The 14,652-nt window shown below is 40.6% G+C and overlaps 1 protein-coding gene across 6 annotated transcripts in view; it reads right to left on the bottom strand.

Annotated features, from left to right (window-relative positions):
* Positions 1 to 6,877: 6,877 nt before the first annotated feature.
* Positions 6,878 to 14,652, bottom strand: part of CHD7 (chromodomain helicase DNA binding protein 7) — a 131,169-nt gene continuing 123,394 nt past the window's right edge. For 3 of the 6 annotated variants that reach the window (XM_052787106.1, XM_052787107.1, XM_052787109.1), the window contains 7 exons: positions 14,110 to 14,270; positions 12,227 to 12,454; positions 11,557 to 12,000; positions 10,755 to 10,976; positions 10,197 to 10,337; positions 9,593 to 9,697; positions 6,878 to 8,800 (listed from right to left, as the gene is read on the bottom strand). In XM_052787106.1, the coding sequence (XP_052643066.1) occupies positions 7,847 to 8,800; positions 9,593 to 9,697; positions 10,197 to 10,337; positions 10,755 to 10,976; positions 11,557 to 12,000; positions 12,227 to 12,454; positions 14,110 to 14,270 (2,255 nt within the window). In that variant the 3' untranslated portion in view covers positions 6,878 to 7,846. The remainder of the gene's footprint in view (positions 8,801 to 9,592; positions 9,698 to 10,196; positions 10,338 to 10,754; positions 10,977 to 11,556; positions 12,001 to 12,226; positions 12,455 to 14,109; positions 14,271 to 14,652) is intronic. The other 3 variants (XM_052787111.1, XM_052787112.1, XM_052787110.1) reach the window with 3 other exon arrangements.

The following is a 14,652-nucleotide window of genomic DNA, read 5'->3' as shown; positions in this document are numbered from 1 at the left end:
CACAGCATATTCTCCCTTACCTATCAGAAAGAGTGAAGACAAACATAAAAACCAGCTCCACAATCGCTTGCAGATTATTTCACGTAGTGCAAACAGTAAAGGCTCAGCAAGAAAACCTGGTATCATTGCACGCAAATGTTTCTTGGGTCACCACAGGCATGAGGCCCAAGAAGAGATCTAAAAAGCTACTTCTCCGTGAGGAATAAATGAAGCACATGGCAGAGAAGCGTAATTTGTTCCAATTTAGTTAAGATCCTCTTGGCACGCCAACTTGCAACTGCTTTAGGAAGACTTCATTAAATTGTGTGCAAGAAAGCCCACTCAGCCTTTAGCTGGTATACAATGAAATCTACTGATGAAAACAGTTTCACAAATCCTATTCCAAATCCAGGTTAAAAACATCCACCTCTGAAATGGTTGTAGTCAAATGCTACACATATTCAAGTGCTGTTACTGCGTAGCGTGATCCTACTAGCCACCAGCAGAGAAGCTGATCCAAATTCATTAGAGGCTGTTACATAGAAAGGGTGCCAAGAAGAGCTGACAAACATGAGGTATTTAGCAGCATGTACTGAAAACAGGCTGAAAGATCTTTTGGAGCTTGCCTCTCGTAGCTTCTAGAAAATTCCTTTTTTCCTTCTTTCCTTTGGATTAAATATAAATATAGAGCATGTAAGAAATTATGGCAGCTCTTCATGTGGTAAGGGAAACTAATAGGGCAATGACAAAGCTTGCTCAAGTGAAACACTGAGTGTTTAAAGCCAGCAGATGCCTTTTTCTTTTCCCGAATGCTCCTTTTTAGTGCAGTTGTACAGTGCCAATGACAGAAGGTACTCCTTGATAGGAACTGATACTTGTAAAGCTGGACTCAAGGCCTTTTTAAAACTACCAATTTCTACTAAAAGACCAGTGGACACTGGAAACACTAGCTAACCACTTCTTGCTATCTGACAGAAAGCAGACGAGGCTGGAAAAAACCAGGAATGTTATCTTCTCTCTACCCGTCCCTGATGTATCCACAAGCTCCTGTATCGAGGCAGCTGTAAACAAAGCCGATGAAGAACTAGGGGAGAGCTTTTCAGCACTCCCACACGACCGGGGAGAAAGAGAAGCTGTTGGCTTGGAGTATACTAAAGCTTCAGCAATCTACCATCTTAACTTCAGATTTGCCCCATCAGCAAAGCAATGCGTACAGCAGAAGCCTTTTGAGGAGAACGTGGAGCTGTAATGACGCAAATCCTGCCACTTAAAACCAGTGTCTGAACATGCAACTTTGGTAACCGCGTTTGTCAGGTGAAGTGGCTCCACCATCAAATCCAGGTATGGCCAAAGGAGCATTAAGGAAACACAAACAACAACCAACCTTTCTCCTGAAGAAGTCAGCGTACTGATTTATATTCACATTTCTATGATGTACTATGCAGTCAAAGCAGCAAGCGGCCCCAAGGTCGAGTGGTAGCAAGTTGCAGGGGGGAAGCAATAGCTGTAAGTCCTGCTCTGAAAGCAGGACTCAACAGGAGAACGACAGGTGAGACCCAAAGCCTGGCACATGGTTTTCCATGGAAGCAGGAGACAGCAGGGAGAAGCTGACAGATTTGGTATCTCACAGCGGGGTAGCAGGTTCACCATCGCACAGTGGCAGCAATTGATTGAGGGGGGCTGTATTACGACAGCCCGAGATGTAATGAAGATTGTCATGTTCAAGGATGAGCTGAAGTCTCTTACCCAGGCAGTCCTAATCAGGGTGGTTTGAGTACCGCGTGATTGTTGCTAACATTAGCCTCACAACATCTCTGTGAAGAAGGCAAGTGTCATTCTCCGTTCTGAAGATTGGAAACCGCAATTAAAGCAACTGCCTCGGGGAAGCAGACAGAATTAGAAATTGAATCTGGAGTCCTGGTCTGCCAATTCGCCCACGGACTCATCCTTCAAACTTGTGAGGAGGCAACTTAAGACAGTCAAAGGGCACCTTTTACCTGCAGCCCGAGAGACACGCTCCCCCAGACTCCAGCGATAGCTCCAGCCTAGCCAAACGGGCACAAAAGAGCAAGTGCTGCTTGCAAAACAAAGCGCATACCCCACTGGTCACTAGAGTGCTGCAAGCTGGAATCAAGGCGATGATTGTGACAGCTGAGAACAAATTCAGCTATGTTTGACAACTTCCAGAAAATATTGGCAGAGGACAGGGAGTCGGCACTGCCCAGCAGCACCTTTGTGAATTGATTAGCCATATAGCAGATGGCAAGCCTGCTGCAGACAGACAGCAGAAGATGGCCAGTCTGGTTGAGAAGAACTTGAAGACGACTGGGAAGAAAAAGCATGTCCTTACAGTGACAGCCCAAAATGATATTTTGGAAATGTCAGATGCATGGCAGATGAGGAACAGGGCTGATTTTTAACATTTTCTTCAACTGTTTATTACGAGCACCTGTCTGGCTCATAAAGCAAAATTATATAGCTTAGTTTAAACCTTTCACTTTCACCTCTTTCCTTCACAAAAATCCTTAAAGAAAACATCAAAAAACATTTCTTCTTTTAAAATGTTCTTCTAAATAGGACTTATATAAGTCATTCAGGAATCAACTGGTACGTTTGAGAGAACTTCCATGCTTTCTCTGAAAGCCAACATGCCTTGAAAGTTTGATTTTAGGAAAACACTCTGGACAAAGAGCAAAGGCTTTGCCTCTGTCCTTCTGCTACATATTTTTGGGAGGGGTTTGGCACATGTTTGGGGAAAATTCATATTTTTAATGGTTTTAGGAAATGCCTTAGGCTATTCAGAGTCTGCACAGCTGCTCATCAGTAGCCAGCCATGGCTGAAGGAGCAGAAACTATAGATCGGAGAAATATGCCATCTTTGTCTGGTGCAGAACAATGCTGCTGCAGTGAAATACAATGGCCGTCTCTTATTTTCTACTAGCCCTCTGAAAAAAAAAAAAAAAAAAAAAAAAAAAGAGGGGGGGGAAGGGAAGGATCATGGAGTTTCCTTGCAGGGCCTCTGAGCGGAGGGAGCGAACATTAGCTCTGCGCTCACAGATATGCAAATCCTTCCCCAGGCCCAACAATAGCAGCAGCCCTGTGGGAGGAGGCCGATAGCACAGACCAGGCGGCTGCTGCTCCCAGCTCCTATGCATGCAAAGCCCACAGGTTCCCGGGACTTCCCGAAAACTGGAAAGTCAAAGCATCGTCCAAGGAGAGCTGCAAAAGCTTTGATATCAGAGCTGACCGCTCATCGTCCGCAGAGCACACCGTTACTAGACGTTTTAAAGCCTACAGTTTGCCCGCCATTCAGTCTCCAGATGCAACTGGCCGAAAGATTGACGAATCCACGGTTCAACGTCTCTGTGTTGCCCCTTAGGTTAACAAGGCTCGCGTATAAAAAGTTGGAACTAAAAGAAAAAAGGGGCTTCTGTGGTGAGACCCCCAATTAACAATGCTTGCATCTACATACTCCGAGCAAACTTCCTGAATGGGTGGGATGGGTTTTTGTTTTTAATGTAGACTACAATTACCAGCACATAATGAAGTCTCTGACTTGCAGCTATCACAGATACCTAAATTTTTTAGGCAAAGACTGAGGGAGTACAAGTAACAGATTGGAAACTAGCAGCACTGAGCTACTGCAACACAAATAGCTCAAACGATTAAGATTTGATGGTTTTACTAGCGCCGACAGCAATCTATAAAAGCTGGAAAAACAAAACCATTCAGCAACATGGACTTATCCCTCTTTAGAAAATATTTTTTTTGCACTATAGTTCACATTATCTTAAATATTTGCTATTTTGCATCAAATCTATTACCTGAAGCTGCATGCAGACTGAGCTGGGACATTCACCTTACGTTCAGAAGGTTTTTGATTGCTTCCAAAACTCTCATCAAACTTTGATCACAGCAACCGTCAATCCTTAAAATTTCATTTTCTTCACGTATTTTCCTCGCAACAGCTGACTCAAGCTAGTGATTAGAATGGATGCCTGAAACACCATCTCTCTCTGTAAGAAGCCAACTTCAGGTCTCTCCAAGGCATCATCACTTGAACCCAAAGAGGGCTACGACAGCTTATTTACACAGCACATGCAGCAAAACCTGCCACCAGCGCTCTCTCCCATTGAGGGGAGTCAGAAAACATTCACGGGCTGGCACCTTTCAGGCCCCCAGGGAAGAGCCTGGAGGCAGCAGGACCGAGAGCTCCCAGGTGCCCCGACATTACCAGACCCCCAGCCCCAACATTAAGGATTCAGAAGTAGCCGAAATGCGTGGTGCAGAGCAACAGGAATCCTAAACGTCCCCAGCAGTTTTGTATGCAATATGAAATTCAATGGGAAGCTTAATACTAAAAATACAGTCGATTACCCCCACTCCCAAACCTTAAGCCTCTCTCAAATGAAAAAGTGCTTATTTTGCTGTACTAAATGGCAAAAGGTCCTCAATAGAAGTGCGTGTTATTCCAATGAACAGTACACTTAGTTTCATATCAATGTCAAATGTCGAAGAGACTGGACCTGACAGAGGGTACCTGGGACTAGTTCAGGGGTTTGTCCGCTATTTCATCAGTGACAGTTTTCAACACTCATACTTGAACCGATTCTCCTTTACAGTCCAGTTCTTAAAAAACACGTCTTTAATAGCCTGACCAGATCTGTTGTTTCCCTTGGCGGGACTGCACACCATGCACACAGAAAAGGTTGTGTTAGTATGCAGACCACTGCTGTACTCTGACACAGGTACTTTCTTGAAAGCAACAAAAGTAATTTGTATTCCTCAATAACCCCATTAACATTTCCGTGACCATTAGGAGGTTCAGCAAAAAATGGTTGGTGGCAAAAAAAAGGCTTCTCATCGAGACAGACAAAAAGGGTGCTCCAGATGTGAATCAAGTTCAGAATAGTATCTGATCTAAGCATCTTACTCACGTAAGCTTTTATTCATTTAGACACACTTCAAAACTCCGCAAGAATCTCTGCAATAATTAACATGTAAAAACTCTGTATCAAATCAAAGAAAAACCTTCATATTTTCATGTAATACATTTCTCGGACATTAGATGGCAATCCCCCCACTTCATTTTTCATACTAGGGGCCCATACCCTTCCAAAAATCAAATGTCATCTTCTTTTCAACAGGTGAGCTATCTGCTTGGCTTGTAGGAAGCAAGGCTGTTTTGGAAAGCACAGTCAGAGAACGGAGGCTCCCCCATTACCACGGCATTTGTTCTGTTGCAACAGTCTCCAGTTTTGTTTTTTTCTTTGATTAGGAAAGGCAGATGAGTAACACCATTACGGAGGAACGCTTGTACTAGGGGGCAAGATTCCCTTATTTGTCACTTGGACACCGTACGCTATGACTTGGATGTTTCTGTGCCAAAAACCTATAGGCAGAAACAGGCAGTTAGCAGAATTTCCCCCTCATTTTGACAGAGGAAGAGGGTTAGGAGAAGAAAGGGGGTTAGTGTGGCATTTAAGAATATAATTTCTAGTCTTGCCAATTAAAAAGGGCCCTCCCAAGGGATATCATTAGTCTGTGTATATCTTTGCTGGGAATTATAAAACTGAATTTAAAAAAAAAAAAAAAAAAAAAAAAAGGCTATTTGGTACCAGTATGTGGACTACACAAAACAGGAAGCACCAACCAACTTTTACAGTAGGAATTCTATAGGTAGAAGAAAAAATAAGACACGAGGCATTTAAACAACTTAAATAACAGCTCAGTCGAATTCAACAGAGCATGTAACACACCTGATCAAGTTAATGTACCTTGGCTTTCAGCCTCTCACTTTTTGTCGTGGTCTACGTGTGATGTTTTAGAAAGAGGCAGGAATAACACACCTCGTCAACCGTTCAGTGATGTACATGGCAGGGGGAATCCTTCCTGACCTTCATTAACTCCGTATGATCTATTTAAGTGGCAGTACAAGACATCCTGACATCTATTCATTTCAACAGTGCGTGCCTGTGATTCATTCACACAAAATTCACTTCCTAAGCCTTCATTTCTCATCTACTTTCATCATTCATGAAACATTCTTTTCAGGCCAAGTTCACCCCTTTTCATACGTCCCCCTCAGGACCAAATTTTGGCCTTGCAATACTTGTCCATTTGAGCTCTCATGCAAATTCACAGTGGACATGAGAGCAAGGTTTGCAGCTCTCCAGCATTCCAAAAGCACAGATAATATTAGTCCTAAGACAGGGGTCCACCCACAGCTGGCTACTCAAATAGCTAATTTTTCTTGTACTCCACTGAAAACCTAACCTTTTATCCTCACTCTCAAGATGGTTGTGTATGTGTGTGTCAAGGTGACAACACTGTGAAAACAGAAGTTCTCAAATGGTACATTATCTCAAATATCAAAAGGTCACAAAAGGGTACAAATCGGTAGCTCTCCAGAAGAGACACTGGTTTTTATGAAAAGTGGGTCAGTTTTAGTTTCATGTAGGTTGTTTGACACAGTGGTTTCTGGCATCACAAGCTCTGGTCTACAGGATACCACAGAGCCTTTGTATCCCTTGCTGTCACTACAGCATTGTGTTTTTCTACCCATTAACCAAGGATAAATGACCTAGATATTGTGCCTATTAAAGCCTCATTTTTCTTTTGCCCTTTTGTTCTTTAGTGTACCACATTATCACATGCTGAACACATTTGAAAGTATTCTCAGTCTCTCATGCCCCTTTGAAGGAGTAAAGTAGGGTTTTTAGTCTGCATTTCTGTAGAGTTACTTAGAGTGGAAAATATGAAGGTAATTCAAGGTTTCTCTTCCTGCCTAGTCCCTTGAAGACAATCATTTCAGCATTTACAGCCACTAATCTATAAAGAATATAGCAGAAAAATGCTATAAAAAAGCCACAATGCAAATACAGAAAGCAAACACCAGTTTTGATGTCCCTAAACACTACATTCTATAATTACATCTCTGCATATCATGGGTCACTTTTATTAAAAGCATCATTACTACAGTTGGCAGCAATTTACATCTTATCTTACATGATAGCAGTTTCCAAAGAAAAAAAATAAAAAGACATCACAACAAAGAAAAACAATACATTTACAAAGTCATGTCTGTAAACTTCAAGGCTAGTTTAGAGTTGAGGTAATGCTGTTTAGCTTTGTGGCTAAAGTAACAAAGTCCTTTAATTTAAAAAAGGTACCTGATTTTTTTCTTTTTGTTTATACCAGTGCATTACAAGATCACGAGACGATTAAACTGTAGCTTTATCCTGTAAGAACCTTCTTCGCGGGTTAATTTCCAAAAGGTACTCTTCACATTCAACAGCTGCCTTATTATTGCTGTGTCTCAAGACAGAGACATTCACACTATCATGAAGATTGTCAGAGAGAGAGTGTGTGTGTGGGTGTGTGCGCGCATGTGAGTGGGTGAACTCCCATACAGTCAAAATGAAGCGCGAGTACGATATGTATGGTAAATTTCATCTTGACCTTCACAGCAAAAAAAAAAAAAAAAAATTAAATATATAACTTCATCCTTCCTTTAAGCAGCACTTCCTTCTATTAGTGCCACTTGATTACAAATTGCTGCTTAATTCATAATACCAATGGTACCAAAAGAAAAAAAAAAGCAGAGCATTATGTCAATTTCCTTAAAAAGACATGATCACCTCTCAAATTTCATCTCTCCTAGGGATAATAAATAATGCACTGCACAATACTTAATGACCAAGATACCTTTTGACACATCTGTATAACATGACTTGAACTTTTTTTTTTGCTACACTATGTTACAGAACAGCTTATAAAAACTAAGTATGGACATTAACTGTGAGTGTAAACAGTAGGACTACCACTTGTCAAAAGTTTAAAACACTTTAACTGTAACTGGTACTGGTTATTCATCATTTTCATTGTTTTCTATTTCTTCCCCCCCATCAAGTGAGTCTAATTCTTCACCCTGTGCTATTTCATCTTCTAAAACGGAGGAATCTGCAGTTTTATCAAGGCTCTCCTCTGCATCACTGCCTTCGAGATTTTCTTCATCTTTAAAGGCAGTTCCTTCAGTTTTGTCAGTAGCCTTCTCTTCGTTGGAGCCCACTGTGTTTTGAAGTCCTGCTAGTGCTGGGAAACCAGGCAGAGTCAATCCTCCCAGTCCTGGAGGTAGAAACATAGATGGATAGAAGAGGCCAGGAGCCATGGTAGACAGCAGGAAAGGATTGAAGGCCAGAGGGTTTGTGGGCAATCCAGTGTTGGTGGTGGTGGTAGTGGTGACAGTGGCGGTAGTCGCCGCAGTAGCAGCACTGACAGATCCATTTGCAGAGTCAGTAGCAGAAACAGTGTCTGTGCTTTTCTCAGAGTCTTTGTTCTCCTCTTCATTCTCATTTTTCTTCTCTTCAGCTTTTGAAGCGCCATCCTCAGTCTCTCCTTGACTGGAAGCAGTAGTGGCATTTCCAGTAGTAGCCGTTATCGGGTTATTCAACAATCCGCTTAGTCCAAACATATTGGGCAATCCTGCCATCCCTGGCAACATCAGAGGCAACATGGCAGCCGGATTTTTAGCATCCCCCCCAGCAGCAGCAGCTGTTGCTAGCCCTGGCGGAAAGCCCATGAGGCCTGCAAGCTGGAGAGACTGCAGGTTCTGTAGGTTCTGGAGGCTTGTGAGGTCCATTCCAGCAAACAGACTGTTCATTAGTAGTGGGTTGATTCCCGAAGTTGATGCTACAGCAGCAGCTGCTGCAGCTGCTTTGGCAATTTCACTTTTTGGCCTTCTTCCTCTTCTGCTTGCTCCTTCCTCCCTCACAACAGGTCCAGTGAGAAGACGATCAAACATGGACTCTGGAACAAAACCCTGGAAAGGGGACGCAAAAACCCAAGCTTTATTCTCGGTTAGCTTTTATAGCTTTTAGCAGTTAACTGACAATGATGGAAGAAACGGAAAGGATTTCAGCATACTCCAAAACTGGTTTGTTTTTCAACCCTGGCAAATCGTGACTAGCTAGCTACTGCAGTGAATGGCAGTAGAACATGTAAGAAAAACTGAAGAAAGCAAAGTCACAGATTTTTTACATTTAAACACATTAAAACAACACATGCTCAAACTCTGTAGCTTCATTAAAAAACCCCACCCTGACGTACTGCAGTCACGAGTTTATACCTTTGTACTTCATGCTGAACTTCAGTATAGTAGTATTTTATTCAAACGAGTATTTGCAGAATTGTACCCTTTATTTTCAAACAACTGTTGTAAAATAAAAGGCAGAAAACCTAATCCTTTGATGCCGCCTGTTACCAAGATGATGAATTCTATTTCTGTTATGAATATGACAAATATTTTCTTAATAGTTCCTGATGTATGAATACCTGTGTTTATTAAGGATTGTTGTTTGCAAGAAAAAAAAATAATGTAAAACAAATGCTGAAGGCTGCCTTACTGCAGCTGATTTTTCGAGTGTACTTCAATCCCATTCTGCAGCAGCCTCCTATCACCACCCGCCCCAAGCTGGGTAACTCTCACCCAGACACTACAATTTCCTCAGCTCAAAACCAGCTACGAGATAAAGACTTAATAATCAATTTACACAGCCTTCAACTTTTCCGTGCTATAATCTACAGTGAAGCATGGAATGAGAGTTTCACTTACAGACTGTTTAACAATGTCAGTCCAATCCGGAGCAACAGCAAATTCAGGATTTTCTTCCAGCCATCTTGGCAAGTCCTTCATTGGAGGGGCCATAGCTCCACCCATCTAATGCAAAAGACAAGGTTAATACTTTAAAAAAAAACCCCCCAAAACCCAAAACCCAACCCAAACCCAAACAACTATTTATATGGACATATTCTATCTGTGCACTTTAATCTCTGAAGGATAGCAGTGAAGACTTTCAGTTCAGACTGTGGAAAACTACATGGAGACCAGCTAATGGTAATAGAATTGAGAAGATCATGTTTTAAAAATATATAGTAAAATGCTGCAGCTTAGGCAGGGCTAGTAATGAAATTTGTACCTGATAAGGAAAAAATGTGCTATATAGTTTCAAAAAGTAAGAGTTATTTACTCAAGTGATTTATATGAACTTATCAGAAGAACAAAGAAGGAATTAAAGTAACTGGGTGGTACATTACAGTAAGAATAACTGCTGGTGACAAATTATTAAACTTTTAAAAGGAAAGCTTGGAACAGAAAACCTGCTTTCCACATGCAAAGACATTATTAAAGACCTCCACTGAACTAACTTAATTTTTACCTTCTTTCCATTTCGCTTATTTACAACAGGTACCCTTTCTTCTCCTGTCAAGGTGTTTATATCCAGTTTATTAGGGTTTCGACATCTGTGTCGTTTTTGTTTCGGCTTCTGAAATGGGGAAAACAGCACATCTGCACTCTTCTGGAAAGAAGAGAAATGTATTGCTTTTTATTTTTTCATTTTCTTGACAAAAATCACCAATCACGGAACCCCATCTCACAACAATTTTAAGAAGGGGCCAATTACTTTACCCTCAGATTATCTCAGAAAAATCTTCTTTCTTATCAGATGAAGAAAATTCTGCAGAACTTGACACAAATACTGTTTAAACACCTTGTTATATACAAATAGTAAGAAAGGAAAAGCAACCAATACACTCCGGTGCCACTTGGGTGTTTAGATACTATACTAAGTGAAGCTAAAGAGAACACCTCTACTGAAAAACAATAGTTACAAAATCCAATGACTATGCCCAATGTGAGGAAATTAATTCTGATGTCTATAAAACTAACTTCTGAATTAACATAATACAAAATGCTTTTAGAATCACATACTTACTGGTACATAACTTGGCATATCTACAGTGTAAGTAGGATGCAATTTAAGCCATTCAACTAAATCCTTGTTTTTAGGAGCATCCTCTCCCACCAGCCTGGTCCCATCCTCTAGATTGATTACAGGGATGCGAGTGTCTGGGTCCAGTTGACCAGGAGATGGAATGTTCCTTGCTGGTAGGGCTTCCACATCTTCTTCAAAAGCTTTGGTCACTTCTGCATCCTCCTGAAAACATTAAACATCTATATTAATTCTCACTTCAAGGGAACAGTTACCTGGGAGAAATAATTTCAGGGACTGAAGCTAAATGCTCAAGGAGATTTTTGCATACACAAGAGTTAATCGGGTTTAAATATTCATACTATGTAAAGCAATACTGTTGCATTAGGGAATTTTGTAAATTTAGCATCCTTGAACATTAAAGAACATACAGCTAAAGACAGAGCAGTTTTTGTGCATTTCCAGTTAATGGCCCCCAAGACCTTCCTTTTTCTACACAGTAAGAAAGACATACTTAAGCCTCAAAATGCATGTTGTTATAAATAATTATGTTTTGTTAAAAAAAAAAAAAGTCTTTTTGAAAGTACAAGCTACTTAAAACTGAGCTACAATCTGCTAGAGTAAAAACTTGATGTGAACAATGTTTTGTTTGGTTCAAAAATAACAGCTCTAAACACAAAGAAAAAGCTGATTGGGTAAAAACTGTACATTACTATTAGGGAGAGTATAACAACACTTTCAACTCACATTCAGAAAGTACTAGACACAGAAGAACAAATATGAGACAAAAAGGTTGCTGTCTTACTACAGTCAATGATGTCCGTTTGTTGCTCATAAATAACAGATCAAGCCCTTCTACATTTTTCCTCCTTCCTCTCCTCCTCTTCATGGGCGGTTCTCCATCTATTAAAGAGCCATTTAGTAGATGCCTTGTGGGTGTGCGTGAAAGACCTGCTTGCAGCAGCTCCATTTGAGTTTTAAAGGCATCAGACACAGGTGTGGAGACATTAGGCAAGATAAACTTTGAAGTAACAGATGAAAAATTTGAGGTAGAACTTGTTGCCTCTCGTGAGGCCTTTGATAAATCTACAACCTTTTCTTGTCCATTTTCTGAGACCACCTGAGACTCACGTAACTGGGCAACCATTTCCATAAGATTTCTCCTCTTGGCAGCTCTCTCAGCCTCAATTTCAATCTTTCTTCGTCTCCTCCTTCTCTGACGTGGAACCGATAAATTGAGTGCATCTTCCTAATGAAAAATGAGCATTTCCAAACATTAGCAAAGCTCTATTGCTGTGCTGAATTTAAAATAAAAGTCCAAACATATAACTCTGAAAACAAAGCCTTCATTTTATTCAAAGAAACACTTTTTTCTTATTTTATTTAAAGAAATGCTACTTTTTTATTTTTTCTATTATGCAAAAGGAACGCATGCAAGATAAAATGTTCTATGTAAGAAAAAGATGCAGCCTTGCCTTTGATAACTGAGGAGAAGCAGTGATGTCTTCACTGCCACTGACACTGGCTTGACCAACCATGGAGAGCTCTGCAAAGCTCCTTTTTTGTAGAGGGCTGTCCACAGCTGTTGGAGTATACCCAGGTATGAGCCCCTGGAAATCAAACATCTGGCGCCTATTTACTGGCCACTTCCCTTTCAGCACTGCTTCACAGATGTTGTCTAATCGGTTGATCATTACTCGGTCCTGCATAAAGGAAAAGTACGTAATGAATCTTCAGTGTGAAAGTCGCCTTTTAAACTCAAATGAGTATAACGACACAGTCCAGCTTCCAAAGCTTAAGAAATACATTCAAAAACAACTATTCTTGCAGGTCAGGATAAACTGATCACCTTACAAGAAGCTAATATAGACAATTTTGTAGAATAAAACATCACTAAAATTTAAAAGCTGCATTTAAACTGGGGGGAAGGAGAAAGACAGACCAAGTTTTCTGTACAACACTGTACTAACTGACAAATTTAACAGAAACTCACTATTGTTTTACACTGCAAAACTTCAGTAGTTAGGAAAATCTCAAATTAGAAAGGGAAAATCAAAACATCTGCAATCAGTATCTTAAAGCTGCAGTTCTTGAGATCCAAGAGGCTGGATCTGCAATTCTGTCCTAGGAAGTGGATCCTCATTAGCGTCACTATTAATAAAGTTCAACATTATGAAACGGGCACCAACCTAGGGACATCTAATGAATGTCAATTTTCATTCCACGCCCATTATCACTTCAAATTTCACTGAAGCGTGTACACTAAAAATCTCTAATTATGTTTATTAGTCTACTTATGCTGAACCTATACAGATGAAGGATTTTTTGTTTTAGTTTTACACTATGACTGGAATAAGATTTTGGTCCACGTTTCCAAAATACATGCTGAGAGCAAAGAAGAGTATCATTTGATTTTTTCAATTTCAGTATTCAAGCACATTCTATGCTAGCCTGCCTGAAGTAGTAGAAACTTCAGAACTATGAGAAATACTACTGGTTAGGGAATACGAGCATCAGTTAGCTTCCTGAACAGCTAAACAGTGCAAAAGCCACTAGCAAATCTCAGCAGCTGCAACAGACTGCTTGCTTTCCCCAGGAATAAGCCTATTAAGAGCAAGGTCCCCCTGCCCTGCCCCCCTGTCCCAAACCAGATGGCCCTGTTATGGTGATTAGTAAGCTTAAGACTATTACTACTTTATTTCTCTCTCTACCCTTACTGCAAAAGAGAGTACTAAATTATGTATGGATTTATTACAAGGTTACGGTTTCATATTTTTAAAAACACTTTATATTAAATTTATGCATTGTTACCAAAATAAGATATAGCTTTAACCTATCTAAAACTGCTGCTTAATGTTTGCAGGATACCTTAATACAATTACATCTGTCAACATTACATAATGGCTTAGATCATGTAGGTCACCAATACTCTTCTCTACAATCTCCTCACCTCAAAATAAAAAGGTGATCTTACAAAATCTCTGCTCTCAACACTGCAGACTGCTCTGCAGATGAAATCCATAATTCAAAATCGTAAGTTTGCTTCCATCAATAGAAGAGGCACGAGAGGTGTGATTCTGCTGACATACAGTTATAGAGCCTATGAGGAACTCATGTCTGTCAGTAGTTTGTTGTTTTACTAAATGACATGATTTACAGTAAAGCAATTCCTTTCATTTCCTCTGCTAATTTGTATGAAACTGAAGAATAAAATGCTATTCCACAAATCATTCATAGAAAAAAGTCCCTTGCTCACCAGAAGTGCAGAATCATACAAAGCTCGCTGTTATTTTGCAAACACATTTCCCACATTTTATCTGTATTGAAAAAGACACATGCCATTCTACCCCTAACCAACCTTAGGCCAGAAAGAGAAGGCAAATGTTCTCTCATGAAGCAGCTGAACCACAGAGGGATCCCCATCTTCCATGTAGAATCCATCGCGTGTTTCATCCCTTGCAGTACTCATAGAGGCATTGCTTTCTTCATCAAAATTCTTACCCTGAGAAACTGCTCCTGCTGAATAACAACCATGACCGGGCATTAACTACAAAGTTCCCAACCACCCAATGTCAACCTAACTAGATAGGTTAAGACAACCAGGCTTGACACAACATTTCTAACTCAGGCTTTTGTTCAATAATTACTACAGCAGAGCCTTAGCCTTCTGCATTTGGCACAGAGACCAGGCTTATTGGCTCAGTAAGCTATCTTGGAAATCATCCCTTGTGGGGGAATACCCCGCTGACGCTGGATGGTTTTTATGAAAGCTTATCTAGCCACCTGATACGCGGAAGGGCAGAGGAACTGCTACATGTAGCCCATCCCGAGCTCCATAATGGCTCTGTGTGCCACTTACCAGCTGGCACAAGTTACAACAGCTGTGGGGCTCATGCTAAGC

This window comes from Harpia harpyja, chromosome 5, assembly GCF_026419915.1.
Source record: "Harpia harpyja isolate bHarHar1 chromosome 5, bHarHar1 primary haplotype, whole genome shotgun sequence".
Lineage (NCBI taxonomy): Eukaryota > Metazoa > Chordata > Aves > Accipitriformes > Accipitridae > Harpia > Harpia harpyja.
This window is presented reverse-complemented; position numbering and strand designations above follow the sequence as displayed.